Below are 14,153 nucleotides of genomic sequence, written 5' to 3' on the forward strand. Positions count from 1 at the left end.
TTCCATAATACCTTAAAGTTTACTTGTAACTGTGTATTGAAAAGATTATAGATGGAAGCAAAAGTAAATTTGAAAATGTAATGATCATTTGGAGAGATTTATTACAGGTTTGACTTGTCTGCGTGGATTGGCACTTTTTTTTTTTTTTACAATTCACTTATGGGCATGAGAAAGGTCCTTTGTGGTTTTCTCATTATGCAAGAAACATGTGGTTTGTCTTATATATTATCTGCTCTTGTGCTGAAGATGAGAGGTTGGCCCTCTGGTGGCAGGCCACATGGGAAGTGACAGGTCAGGGCCAGAGCTAAGGAAGAGGGCAAATAAGCACACAAGCACAAGCTCACCTGACCTGTGACTCCTCACCCCCACCCGTCTGCAGGCAGATGAGGGTTTGCCCTCCACCTGATCTCTCACAGTAGACTTTCTGGCGCCTGAGCAGTAACTTCAGGGATCAGACAACATTGTTCAGTGATGACATGACTAAAACTTGTTTGTTAAAAGTAGTAAGCTAGAAGTGATTTCTTAAACCAACCATCTATTGTACCAAATTTTAGGTCTTGATTATTAAATGATACTTTAAAAAAAAAAAATTCTCAGAAGCGGATACTTGATGGGTCAGAATTTTTCACTAGGTTGAATTTACATGTTTGGGAACAGGAGACAGGCAGCTGGGGGCATGTGCCCGGAAGCGCCATCTGGGGGCGCAGGCAGGGTCAGGTGGCCCTCTGTGGCATCGCAGCCCACAGGATTATGGCAGGAAAAGTAAAGTGGGTCACTGGTACTGAGAAGTTAGTGCTGATAAATAACTTTGAAAAGAGGATGGATCCAGGTGACAGGAAGGAGATTGTAGTTTTTACCGGGTGAGCATGCAGACAGTCTGGAATGTTTTTAGCATTGAAGCTGGATATTGGCTCTTGGGTGACCAAATAGTCAGTCATTCTCCAAACCATTATGAACTGACCCAGAAGATCTAATGGTTAAGAATTTTAAAAGATACAGGAAAGAGCTAGAGAAAGAAGAGCGTCCTCTGATGGAAAATACCTTTATCTGGAACTTTGTTCCTATTATACATGCTGCCCCTGACTACAGCCTGCCTGTGGAGAAGTTTGGAAACGCCCCTCCAGCACCCGGATCATGAAACCTTGTGGCAAAACCCAGGGAAAGAGCATCTTTCTTGACAACAACAGGCTCTTGCAAATCAAAAAGGGGTCCCAGGGTGCACGGGTAGCTCAGTGGTTAGAATGCCCACCTTTCATGTGGAAGACCCAGGTTCAATTCCCAAACCATGCACACATACACACCTGAAAAATGGAGGGGGTCGCAGGACAGCAAAACTGTCTCCCAATCTTCTAAGGAAGCCTAAATGATCTCTGTATATTAACAACCCGCTACTGATGGGGAGGAAGAAATTTGACTTGTGCTTTTTGTTCTGGTGTCTCCCTATCACCCCCTGTGCTGTTTCTCATATAAACCTGGATTTTGCACAGTAAAATACATACCAAGTACTAGCGAGTTGGATGTTTGTTCATCTCACTAATGTAGCTGTTCAGAAACACGGGATGGTACAACCAAATCCATGGGGGCGAGTGGACGTGACCATCCCATGGCTCTACCTGAGAGCACGCATAGCAAAGATGGGACCGGCAAGCTGCTGGATGAGATCCGCAGGGTCATCATGTGGTCTGAAGGCCATGGTGCTGTGATGAACCTTGACAAGCACTGCTCTGAATGCTGTGGCTGTGGCAAAACCCTAGGGAACAAGCTGGAGCCCTGCCTTGTTAGGGTTAATGCATCCCAGCCCTTTACTCCAGCACTGCCAACCATAGAATCCTAAACTTGGTTAACAGTCCACTCAATATCGCTTTCCCTAATGGTGAAATTCCAGACTGCAGATGGAATAAGTCTGGGAAATTATGAAATTCTGTACTAAGAACTGGCACAGAAAAGCTGGGGAATTGTCTGGGGCAGTCCCTTGGGCCCAGAGGTGGCCAGGGAGAACTGCCTTCACCACCTGGATGTAATGCCCACTGGAGCCAGTGGGCCTCCGGACCACTGGGCTTTATCAGACCTCCCTCACCCCATCTGTACCCTTTCTGAAGTCTGTTTTTGCAAATTTCTTTTTTCTCTTCCTATACACTGAATAAATAAAGGCATTCCTCTGAAAGGTTAATATATGTGTGTGTGTGTGCGTGTATTTTTAACAGGTGATTGTAGCACAATATGGAAAGTGTAATTAAAAGCACTGAATTATGTGGGTGATTGTGGACGGGGAGGTTTAAAGTAGAGTATGTTACTGGAAGGAACTCTAGACCATAAAACATGGAACTGTATAGTATAGTGCATCCTTTGGTGAATAGTGCAAATGTAAAACTGTTCTTTCATGAACTAAAACAAATCAGTGTTACTATTGCAAGGAGTTTAGTAGAGTCATATATGCGGGAAAATGTCTCTATTGCAAACTAGGAACTATAGTTAGCACCAGTGTTTTAATATTCTTCCATCAGCAGTAACAAACGTACCAAACCAAAGCTAGGGGGCAGTAATGGGGTAGAATAAGGGGTATGGGATGTGTTAGGGGAAGGGGTTTATTGGGGGGGGTGACTTTTGGGAGAATTTTTTTTGAGTCATGAAAACATTCTAAAATTGATTGAGGTAAGGAATACACAACCATGAGGTCGTTCTATGAGCCGCTGACTGCACACTTTGGATAGATTGTGTAATATGGGAATATATCAATAAAAAGGCTTTTTTTTTAAACGCCATTCTCTTAGTACCTAGTAAATAGCGTGTACTAATTTGCAGATAAATGAGGTTGATAGTGCCATCTTCAGATAACTTAGTAATTATTGTTAAGAAAACAGGCTTCTTTAAGCAGTTACTGTGTTCTTTTGTTTCGTTTTACTTTTATTACAGTCTTTAAAAATTTTTTTTCCTTATATTGACTAGTAATACTTCAGATTTATTCCTTGAGTCCTTGAATTAGGGCTGTGAGCAAGGAGATAATAAATATTTTTAAAAGAAGCTCCCTTTGCTATATCTTTGCCAGAGTGATATATTTTCTAGTATATATTCTTTCTCTTTGACATCTATTTCAGATACTAAACATAAGAATTATTTGTCACATTTCCTTTAACTGTTGTCGCAGATGCTATTAGCCATGCCCTGTGGCCATCCTTATGGCTTGAGTCCTGGACACTCTTGAAGGCCCTCAGGGTGAGCTATTCAATAGCCACCCTTCTTGTCAGCTCATGCTGACCCCACTCTTGATCCACCCACAACCGCTGCACACTCCGTGAAGGAAATGCTACACTGTCAGACACTGGTCAGGTTGACAGAGGACATTTGGCCTTCAGAGAAAGGCTCCAGGACACAGTAGGCCAGGTTTCCCATGATTTATCCAGGGCCTGGAAGGAGGAAGCCAAGTGAATGTTTCCTTCTGACCTCAGAATCCAGGCCTTTTCTGTATGTTGAGAGACAGCTTAACCATTGGAAAGATGACTTTGGAGTTGATTTGAGAGACGTACATAAAATAAAACCTTTGCATTTTATGCCTGCAAAACAGAGTATTGATTTAGAGTAAGCCTGGGTTTGGGAGGCAGATATAGATTTGAGTCCTGATACTTTCTGTCTCTGTGGCCTGTGGGTGGTCACTGCACCTCTGAGTCTTGGTGTCTTTGATTGTCAGTCCATCAGCACTTTAACACAGGGTCTTGTGAGGCTCAGTGAGAGAAAAGGCCTTCAGGTGCCAGCTGCTCTCTCCACAGTGATACTCAGCTTATTTGTTTGGTGGGTCAATAACTTAAAGGAAATGGAAAGCATCTTGATGATCACTCCTTCCGCTTCTCACTGTTGCAAGACATTTATCTTTGCAGCTCTGGATTTACTGGATAAAATGTTGACATTCAACCCCCACAAGAGGATTGAAGTAGAACAGGCTCTGGCCCACCCATATCTGGAACAGTATTATGACCCAAGCGATGAGGTAAGAGTCCATACTTCTGGCTCCTTTTCAGGAGAGGGTATCAGCTAGCAGGGAGCCCAAAGAGAGGGCCTGCGTCATGTGCAGAGTGCCCTCAGAGTTACATGGTGCCCTGCCTGGTAGCTCCTCATCAGCCCATGTTCTGCCCCCACCCCACCCTGAGTCCTCGTCCCCCCTTTCAAGTGGCCAGAGCTTAGGGCAGCATTTGGGGTCCATCCTTCTTCTGGAGAATTGGTGTGAGAGAACAGGAGATAAGATAGGGGGTCCCTGGAAAGTACCAGGCTTTCACTCACAGCTGTGTTATCAGTTTGCTCATTATATAGCGTTATGTTTGCCTGGGAGTGTTTAAAATCAAAATGCAAATAATATTAAATGGTCAGTTTCGTTTTGATCACAGTTATGTATGAGGGTTCTTTGATATAAATAGACACATGCTTATAAATAGACACATGCTTAACTGATTATTCAGAGGGTAAGGGTTTGTGGTTAAAAAGAAAGTAGGAACTTGCAGGAAAACGCAAGAAAGGTCACTTTTTAATACTAATACACAGACGTTATTAGAATTTTTAATAATTCTTTACCAGATTTTAATTGTTATATCTAAATCTTAGAAATGAAGTAGACTCTATTATGTTTAACATAAACATGAGCATTTTCCCAAGTCATGTTTTTTTTTTTTTTTTTTTTTTACAACCCGGGTCCTCTGGCATGACAGGCAAGTGTTCTTGACTACTGAGCCACCGTGGCCCACCCTGTAGCCTCATTTTTTTTTTTTTTTTTTTTTTTTTTTAAAGACAGAGAGAAGGAAGGAGGGATAGAAGGAAGGAAGGAAGGAAGAAAGGGAAACATTTTTAAACATTTTCTTGTTTTATTGTATTCTGTTTCTCCGTTTTTGTTACATGGGCTGGGGCCGGGAATCGAACCGAGGTCCTCCGGCATAGCAGGCAAGCACTTTGCCCGCTGAGCCACCGCGGCCCGCCCTGTAGCCTCATTTTTAATGTCTCCATAGTATCTGTTCATATAAAGGAAGTGTTATTTATTTAATCAAATGCATATATTTTAGTATCATGGATTTTGATTGTATAAATTTAATCCCCCTCCAATTTCAGGCAAATTTCTATTATTTTAACAGTCAGTGCCCTAAAATTTAAATTTGAAAATTCTGGAATTTGTAATAGGTTCAGAAAAACACATGAAAGAGCTTGAGTCCCCTCTGTGCAATTGTTAATACTTAGGAGAAATGTGATCTTAGAAGTGGGGCACAGGTGCAGAGGTCCTTTTTTTATTATTAGACATCAGTTTTCTACATACATTTCAGAATTTAAGCCATAGAAGCTGTACTGTTTCTGGTATATTGCATTCTAACAGCTAGCAAACTAGACTAGGCATTTTATGGATTAGTAAATTATTGCTTTAACCATAACAAACTTCGGCCTGTTAAATGTGTTGTTTTTTTCTTGAAGCCTATTGCTGAAGCACCGTTCAAGTTTGACATGGAATTGGATGACTTGCCTAAAGAAAAACTCAAAGAACTCATTTTCGAAGAGACTGCTAGATTCCAGCCAGGATACAGATCTTAAGTTTTTCAGGTACCTGGAACTGTAACTATACAAGAAACCCTAATGAGGAAGAGGAAATATAAATTTAAATGCTATTTAAAAGGGAAAAAATTTTCATTTGAACATAGCTTTTATAATACTGATTGCTTCATGGTTTAAGACTGGAGGAATTAGTTAGATTTTGTCTCTTACCTTTGTTCAGAAGATAGGCTTTCCTTCGTGGCAGTTTATATTTATCTATAAATTACAACATGAAGTTAACAGGAAATGAAAGAAACATTTTATAGAATAGTAGCTACAGTGAGACTTTGGTGTACATGCATAAGCTAAAGCAGATTTTTGTGAGATCTTTCTTACTATAATATTTATTTTTTCACTTCATATGTTTTAAATGCACGTAAATTCTGATATATAACTTTGGGGGTAGAGGACTTTTTCCTAAGAATTGAGAACATAGAGTTGTATTCCATGACCACCTAAGTTCAGTGCACGCATGACAGGCAGCCAGGAGAGTCAAGGAGAGAAAGGAGGACAATGGGTATGAGGAAAAATCATGTAAGAAAAGAGCAGGAAAACAGGCAAAGGAAGGAAAACATTCCCAGGAGTAGGAAAGAACGGTGCATAGCTGCCACAACCAAGGCACAGTTTGTTTATTTGTTTGTTTTATATATTTTTATTGAGACACATCCACACACGTACAGTCCAGTCCATATTATACAATTAGAGGCTCTCACATTATCATCACATAGTTGTGTATTCTTCACCGTTTTTTAGAACATTTACATCACTCCAGAAAAAGAAGAAAAAAGAAAGAACTCACATCCCGTTCCCCTTACCCTCTTTCTCATTGGTCCTCAGTGTACTTGATTTTTATCCTTTGACTCCCCTTATTATTATTTATTTATTTTTTACCGCCACTACCCCCCTTTTTTTTTTAACTCATCTGTCCATACCTTGGATAAAAGGAGCATTGAACACAAGGTTTTCACAATCACATGGTCTCATTGTAAGCTATATAGTTATACAGTCATCTTCAAGAATCAAGGCTACTGGAACACAGCTCTGCAGTTTCAGGTACTTCCCTCCAGCCATTCCAATACACCATCAACTAAAAAAGGGACATCTATATAATACATAAGAATAACCCCCAGGACACCCATCTGACTGAAATCTCTCAGCCACTCAGATTTTATTTTGTCTCATTTTTCTCTTTCCCTTTTGATCAAGAAGGCTTTCTCAGTCCCATAATGCTGGGTCCCAGCTCATCCCTGGGAGTCCAAAGTTAAAGAAATTTCTAAATTTAAAGAAATTAAACTAAAATTAAATAAATTTAGAATTAAAATAATTTACGGTTAATCATGTTCTTCTAGGAATACCTCTCCCCTTTTTTTTTTCTTTTTGGAAACAAGAGGCCCCTCTTGTCTCTGTCAAGAGTAGTGAATGTGATGGTTTTGCCGCTGCTGGTACATGTTCAGGACCATACTCTGGTCCTCACCCTCTCCTTCTGACCCATGTCTCAGCGTCTTTACTGTACCTGAACACCTCTCAGGAGTTAGCTTCAGACTCCCTTCCTGAGGAGCCACCGGTTAAATAAATACATGCAATGTAGGGTCCTCTGTGCCTGCCACCTTTGATGAGAGAGATGGAAAATAAATGCAGCGTCAGGTGCCCTTCCCTTTCAGGAGCTCCAGGGGGGACCCAGTCATGTAGTTTGTGCTGGGCATGGTAGTCCCAGGCAGCTACCCTCTGTCCACACTGAGAACGTGGGCATGCGAAGCTGGAAGGTCTGCTGATTGAGGAGGGGGGAGGCCAAGTGGCCCTGTGGGGCTTTATGTGGGCCTGCATAGAACCTGCAGAAAGTTCCATCTTAAGATGTACTGGGAAATGTGATGATATTGGTAGATACTTTTTTCAAGGGTTCAAAATAAGAAAACACAGGTTTTTGATTTCAGAGTACATGTGGCAAGAAGAGAGAATAGGGTTTGTGTTAGAACGCTGTAAAAGTGAACGGCAAACTGAAGAATTATAGCTGAGGGCTCACGCAGTGGATGGGGAAATGCTGTGAACAGAAGTGGCAGAAAGGAGCTGGAGGCATCCTTCAGCAGTAACAGTGTCTAATGGAGAGTGCACACACATGGGCATGCTTGTGCCACATTGGTGGTGGGAACTGGAGGTGGGCCGGGTGGGGGCGGGGATCGGGTGTGTTACTCTGTACTGCGGTTTCTGTAGTGGTGTTCATATGGTATTGCTTTTAACTGCTCTCACCTCCATTCTCCTCTGTCCAGTCCTTCTTATTGTCCTCTCTTAGAGTCTGGTGTCAGTTAGCCTCCGGGCCTGAAAACTTAAGCTGCTCTCAGTGTTTCAAGTAGAGGAGGGCATGTAAATTTGTCAGAAGTGTTAAAAGGGCTGGAGAGCAAAAAGGGTCAGGTTGGTTACCTGTAGCTTGGTACCTGCAGGAAGGATGCTTCCCTGTCTTCAACTAAAGAAATCAGAAGGAGAATAGTGTAACTACGGTCCTTGGTCATTGCACAGGTGAGGGTGCTGAGGCACCTGCTGTAGATGCAGCCCTTAGGGCTAACACCACCCCAGAGCGGGGTCCAGGAAGCCGTCCTGCCTCTGAGGTGGGGGCTGGGAGCCAGGGCCACCTAACACTGTCACAGTCAAGTGCCCCTAAGCCCCAGGAGCCTGGGCTTCTCCTGGATACTGCATGTAATGCTAGAAGCAGATAACGGAAGGGAGCAGGGTTTTCCCTTCACTGCCTCCCCTTGAGAGAACCTAACCCGAAGACAGCCACCAGGGAAGGCCAGCAGTGCAGATGACAGGCTTCCAGGCCCTGTCACCAGGAGCAGAGGACAGGAACGGTGAAGATGCACCAAGAACAGACATGACCAGCACAGCCTCCAGGGCAAAGAGCCCCAAAAGCCAGTTGGAGTAATTTAATTGGCAGGAAGTAGACACTGGAAGTTCAGGGAATGTAAGAAGTCTGGTATTAGAGCATATCGGGATTGGAAGGGGAGAATACTGAGCAGGAAGATGAGCTAAAGCCAGACCTACCTGTTGCAGGCAGGAGGGGCTGTTGGCTTTGTCTAGGTCATGGGGGGAGAGACTGTGCAGTCAAGAGACGGGAAAGGCACAGCCAGAGCGATGCCAGGCAGTGGGGAGGGCTGGAGACACACCAGAAAAAACAAACTGCTACCCGCATGGGCCGCAGTGCAAGCACGTCAGGCCAGCCTTGAGAAAGTGCATGATGAGAATCTGAGACAAGCAGGGCTAGCAAAAATTTATTTGACCAACTCTTTTTTTAACAAAAATTTTTAATATGAAGAATGTACATGACCTAAATATTATTACATCACAGTAAAAAAGGCCCTTTGCGGAGGGGATATTTGGAAGCAGTTGATTCTCTGCTGAACAACACAGCAATTACTTTTACTCGTTTCCAAGCTTCTGATGGTGCTATTTCCTCATATTACGACTATTCCAATATTCTTGTTTCCACTGGTTGTCATCTCCACACATTCCTCGATCACAAGATTCATAAAAGGATCAAATCCCTGTAATATCCTTGGACATGTCTGCCACCATTTAATTTTAATGATAACTTCTTATCCATTAATTTTTTCAACTTGGGCGGGTGAGTTTTGCTCATGGTGTCTACTCAGTGGGCCTTGACCATTTCTTTATAAGTGATTGTGACATACTGTGATTTGTACAATCATTCACTGACAGAAAGCTAGTCTCAAGGATCCAAGCATTTTCACACCTTAACTCAAGTTCCCTAACCTGAGCTTCTTTGCCGGTTCCCTCTGGTGCTTATGGTGGAAAGGAGTCTTCCTTTCCCAAGAGCCAATGGTCCCTTCCCCGAAACTCCAGGATACCCTCAGCCAGTCTTTAGACGAGATTAGACTGCCTGACCCTGGTCTGTAGACTAGGGCCCACCCTCTGCCTGTTTTTGTAAAATCAGGTTTTGTCAGCACACAGCCTTGCATGCATCTGTGTATTGTCTGGCTGCTTTCGCTCCACACAATGGGAGTTGGGTAGTTGCAACAGATTACCCATATGGCCTGCCAGGCCTGGAGAATTTGTTATCTGGCCCTTTGCAGAAATCTACTGACCCCTGGCCTAGAAGATTGAGCTGAGCAACAGAAGTTCTAACTTCATTACTTTTCTTCCCTCACAATCCTTTAGCAGGCCATTTTCCTGAGGCCAGTTTAGAGGCCTCTAGTTTTTCCCCAGCTTCCCAGTTTCAGGTCACACATACTGTGTGCTTCTTCGTGCCAGGCCCATGGGTGAGGCAAACAGACAGGACCCGTCACAGTCTCAGAGGATGTACAACCTTGTAGGGTAGAAAGGCACACACACAACACTGTACACACTTGCTGTGAAGGAGCATCTTGGTTGAAGGGATTATCTGATTTGTATCATTTAATCAGCATTGAACACTTCCTAGTTCACGGTATGAGGGAAACAAAATTCATGCCCCAGACTTTGCTTTCCCAGTTTGCTGGCAGGAAGTAGGTAAGCAAGGAGCATGGCGCAGTGTCCCAGGTGCTAGGGCAGAGGAGGGCAGCATGCTTGGAATGACACAAAGGAAGCAGTGCTTGAGCCACCTCTGGATATCTGTGGACATGTGCTGGTGGCTGCGGGGTTCAGCCATGCAGAGCTGGGGATGCAGTGAAGCCTAGGAATGAAACAGCCACGGGGAGTGGGGGGGGGGGTGGCTAGTGTCCAGGGCCATCATCCCATTCCTTGCTGAGAAACCTGGACTCTTCTAGGTCACTGGGGGTGCCCAAGGGTCAGATCAGGTGACCCTTGAGTGCAGAGCGCCCTGGAGAGCAGGGCCACTCTGCAGCATGGAGGTGTCCGGGCCAAGAGAGATAGGAAGGATAGGCTTCAGGGCTTCAGGTGCAGTTCCTGACTTCTGAAGCTGCTGTTCTCAGACAAGAGCAAAATTTCTCCCAGGGTCCACCCCAAGTCTGAGATCCCAGGTTGTGTGATCGCCCCCAAAGGAGTACCTAAGATAGCACTCTTTGTTCTAGTTCACTTGTTCCAGGGGTACTGAAGGCACAAGATGCTCAGTGTATGCTTTTAGATTGAGTTTCTCAAGGCAGTCTTCAACTATTCCAAAAAGCTGAAGGAATTTTACAGTGGGCACCCCTGTTCTACCACCTAGATTAACATTTTCCCATACTTGCTTTTTCACGTCTGCCTATTAATTCCTCCATCTACCTCTCAATCTACCTCGTGTTTCCTATGCATTTCAAAGTAGTTGCCACCATCTGATCTGCATTTATAATCTAGTCATCCAGAATATAAAAGTGAATCCTGAGGTGGGTGGAGCTGGAAGCATTTATTAAACCGTAGGACCAGATACTTTGGCATACATTTCATTTTACTTATCACAACAGCATTCTCTGAAGTCAGTATAGTTTGCAGTTTTATGATTGAGAAATTGGAGATCAGAGTATTTAAGGAATTTGCTCAAGAATGCAATATCAGCGGCAAAACTAGGTAGAGAATCTACATCTTTTAGACCAAGAATTCTATTACCTTCTCTTCCCATGCTGCCTCTGACCGGATTTGCTCCTGGAGAAGCCCAGGGATTCACAGTACTGAGTGTCATGGCACAGAGGCCGAAGGTGCTGGGGGGCACGAGATGCTATGGAATGGTGATCACTGATTAGCGACATTCAGAAAGAACTGGAAGCAAGTATACACACACACACACACATATATACACATACACATACACGTATGCAGGACCAAGCACATGGCCACAGGGTCCCCATTGGTAGAGGGCAGCAGAGACTGCTGCAGCGCCCCCCAAGGACCCCTAGGGGTCAGGACACAGGCCTTACTGGTGCCAGAGTGGTGGCCCTGAGTTGTCCTCAATGGTTTAGTCCCTTTCTGTTCTACCTAAGTAGGTCGGTTTTAGAAATGTTTCCGCTGAAAGTTAAAATTGTTACTACAGTGCAACAAGCCTCTTGTGCCAGATACCTCCTTCCTTACCTGTGACCTCCCCCCTGTTGGTTAGTCCCTGGGCACCACCTCCTGTTCCCCTGTGTCTCATTCCCATCAGCAGAGAGCACTGTGGCCAGCCTGGCTCTGGGCACTGCTGCTCTGGAGGAGGCCATTGTCCTCTAGAAGCCCATCTCATCCCACAGTTCCCTGCGGCCCTCGTTCGTCCTGCCCTGGCTCTGTAGACGAAGCCCCCAGCCTGCTAGAGCTTCAGCACACATTCCATAGCAGTGAGGGCCTGCAGAGGGAACGCACAGCCCTTCACTGGGCTCACAGATCAGAGCATGGCGGGGCCATCCCAGACACCTAGGGCAGTGGCTCTCAAAGTGAGGCCCTCTACTCCCACCCTAAGCAATCTGCTTTGGGCCCTCCAGGGCATTTGTTGCTCAGGTTTGACACTGATTAGCATGTAAGTGGTGAGAGTATATTTGGCTTTGAAATACAGTTTCTCCAGTGAAGTGAAGGGAAAAGTGTATGTACTTTTCTCACTTCTCTCCTGGTAGGCCTCTTATAGCCCCTACCCCCACCCCTACCCATACATGCAGGCATCTGGAGAGCAGGGTGGACCCCATCAGCGGACAGAAAGCCAGTTAGGGTACTGGTTTTCAGGGCACTGTCTAGAAAGACCAGCGGGAAACAGGCCATCAGGTGACCTCTGAACTGAGTGGTGGAATCCATCTCCTGCCCCCTGGGGGCTGTCAGACTCCTTGCCTTCCTACGCCTCCACCTTAGTTTTGACCTCAGGAGAGGTAGCTGAACATGTGGTTGGTGAGGCCTCTGGGGACCACTGAAGCAGGCCTGGGTAGGTGCATGTGGGTGAGAGAGAATGGGTATGTGCGTGGTCTGGTGTATGGAGGGTCAGGGAGAGAGAATGGGAGGTGTGAGTGTGGAGCGTATGGGAGAGAGAATGGGGTGTGTGGGTGTGTGCACATGTGTGCACACGGAGGGTTGGGGAGAGAGAATGGGGTGTGGGTAGGCACAGGGAAGGCAGAGCCCTGGCCCCTTCCTAGCTGTCCTGGTACCCATGCCCAAGCTGTTCCAAATGAAATGGCCTTTTTGACATGAGTGTTTTTCCCTTTGATTTTTCCCTCTTCAGCTTCCCTGGTGCTGATGATATTAACGCAATGACTTGTGTGCTTTTGTTTTAATAGGACAAGGGCTTAGAGGACTGGACGTGCTCAGACATCGGTCTCCTTCCTTCCAGTTCTTGACCCCTGGTCCTGTCTGCAGCCCATCTCGGCTTATCCACCTTGACTCCTTTAAGCCGTTCGGAGGGGCGGTTTCTGGTAGTTGTGGCTTTTACGCTTTCAAAGAATTCCTTCAGTCCAGAGAACTGTCCCTGGCCCCCTGTGTGTCACCCTTGGTGGCGTGCGGCAGTTTGTACTTTGAGTGCACCTGCTGCTTACCGTTGCTTTAGTCACTAATCACTTTCTGGTTTGACAGACGCAGTGGTTCCTCCCTCTCCTGAGGTCCTCTCCTCCCCTCTGCCCTGCTGGCCCAGCAGGCTCACTTAGAGATGGGTCTTTTCTAGCCTCCCCCTCGCCACTGGCGTCTCACTTTGTGACAGGGAGGGCTACTGCCTAGGGCACTTTAAGTCAGTGATGGCCCGTCATTTGCACTTGGACTTTTGACCTTAACTGTCTCCCCAGATCCAGGAGCTCGTGCAAATGCACTTGGGTCACTGCTGCGAGGGCTCGCAGCTCGCTAATCCTCTGGGGCGCTTGTCATGTTAGTCACTAACATGTTAAAGGTATGTGCTGCTTACCCAGCGTTTAGAAAATTCAGCCATTTTTCTAAATAAAAAGGAAGATGTATACTGCACCCAGCAATTTCACTTGGTAAATGTACTATGAATCTTGTACCATTTATAGATGTATAACACTTGCCAAAATATGTGTTATATGCAGTGCTGAGTGTTCACAAAATTTATGTAAAAAGATTCAAAGTGACACCTTCACGCAGCATGGGTGAGAGAGGTACAGAGGTCACTACACCATGATGTGGGAAGTGTCTGGAGAGTGAGGACACAGGCTGAACAGAAGGTCCGGGGTGGAGCGCCTTCACCTGCTGTCCCTGCCCTTGTGGGCTGCTTCCCACGGGGTGGAGCTCAGTAACCGCATTCAGTGCCTGAGGAGTTAGCCAAGAGGAACACTGCGTCTTTAAATGAGAAAGTGTACACTTCTTTTTCCTTCGATAGCATGTCAGCATCTCAAGTTCATTTTCCAACCTAAAATATAACGGTTTATAATAAAGCCTTCTGAGCTCGTGACGCAAAGCACTGTTCTATCGTCAAGTACTCTCACCTGTTTCTGATACTGCGAGTAAAGACCATCAGAACAAGCTAGCACTAAGTCACGTTTACGCTATCCCCACCTCTTACTGACCTTTTAAAGTATTTGTCCCTGACACTATGAACTGTGGCGTTGACCCGGTGTTCTGTCCCGTGCAGTGCCCCCCTCGGCTTCCCCCACGGCTCTCTGTGATGAGAAGTCTGCCTTGTTCAGTGATTACTGTGCCCTCGCATGACTGTTCCAGCTTTCTGTGCAAAGATGACTGTCCAAGTACCACATGCCTATGATCGAAATGAAAAATCTATT

The 14,153-nt window shown here is 45.3% G+C and overlaps 1 protein-coding gene and 2 pseudogenes across 1 annotated transcript in view; all 3 read left to right on the top strand.

Annotated features, from left to right (window-relative positions):
- MAPK1 (mitogen-activated protein kinase 1) overlaps window positions 1–13,825 on the top strand; it is a 120,484-nt gene extending 106,659 nt beyond the window's left edge. Inside the window, exons 7-9 of the mRNA XM_077160258.1 lie at window positions 3,873–3,982; window positions 5,443–5,568; window positions 12,708–13,825. Coding sequence (XP_077016373.1) covers window positions 3,873–3,982; window positions 5,443–5,559 — 227 coding nt within the window. The 3' untranslated portion in view covers window positions 5,560–5,568; window positions 12,708–13,825. The remainder of the gene's footprint in view (window positions 1–3,872; window positions 3,983–5,442; window positions 5,569–12,707) is intronic.
- LOC143683843 (polyglutamylase complex subunit TTLL1 pseudogene) lies at window positions 374–1,599 on the top strand (annotated as a pseudogene).
- LOC143682138 (polyglutamylase complex subunit TTLL1 pseudogene) lies at window positions 1,346–3,296 on the top strand (annotated as a pseudogene).
- Window positions 13,826–14,153: the final 328 nt, after the last annotated feature.

Source organism: Tamandua tetradactyla, chromosome 5 (genome assembly GCF_023851605.1).
Source record: "Tamandua tetradactyla isolate mTamTet1 chromosome 5, mTamTet1.pri, whole genome shotgun sequence".
NCBI classification, from domain to species: domain Eukaryota; kingdom Metazoa; phylum Chordata; class Mammalia; order Pilosa; family Myrmecophagidae; genus Tamandua; species Tamandua tetradactyla.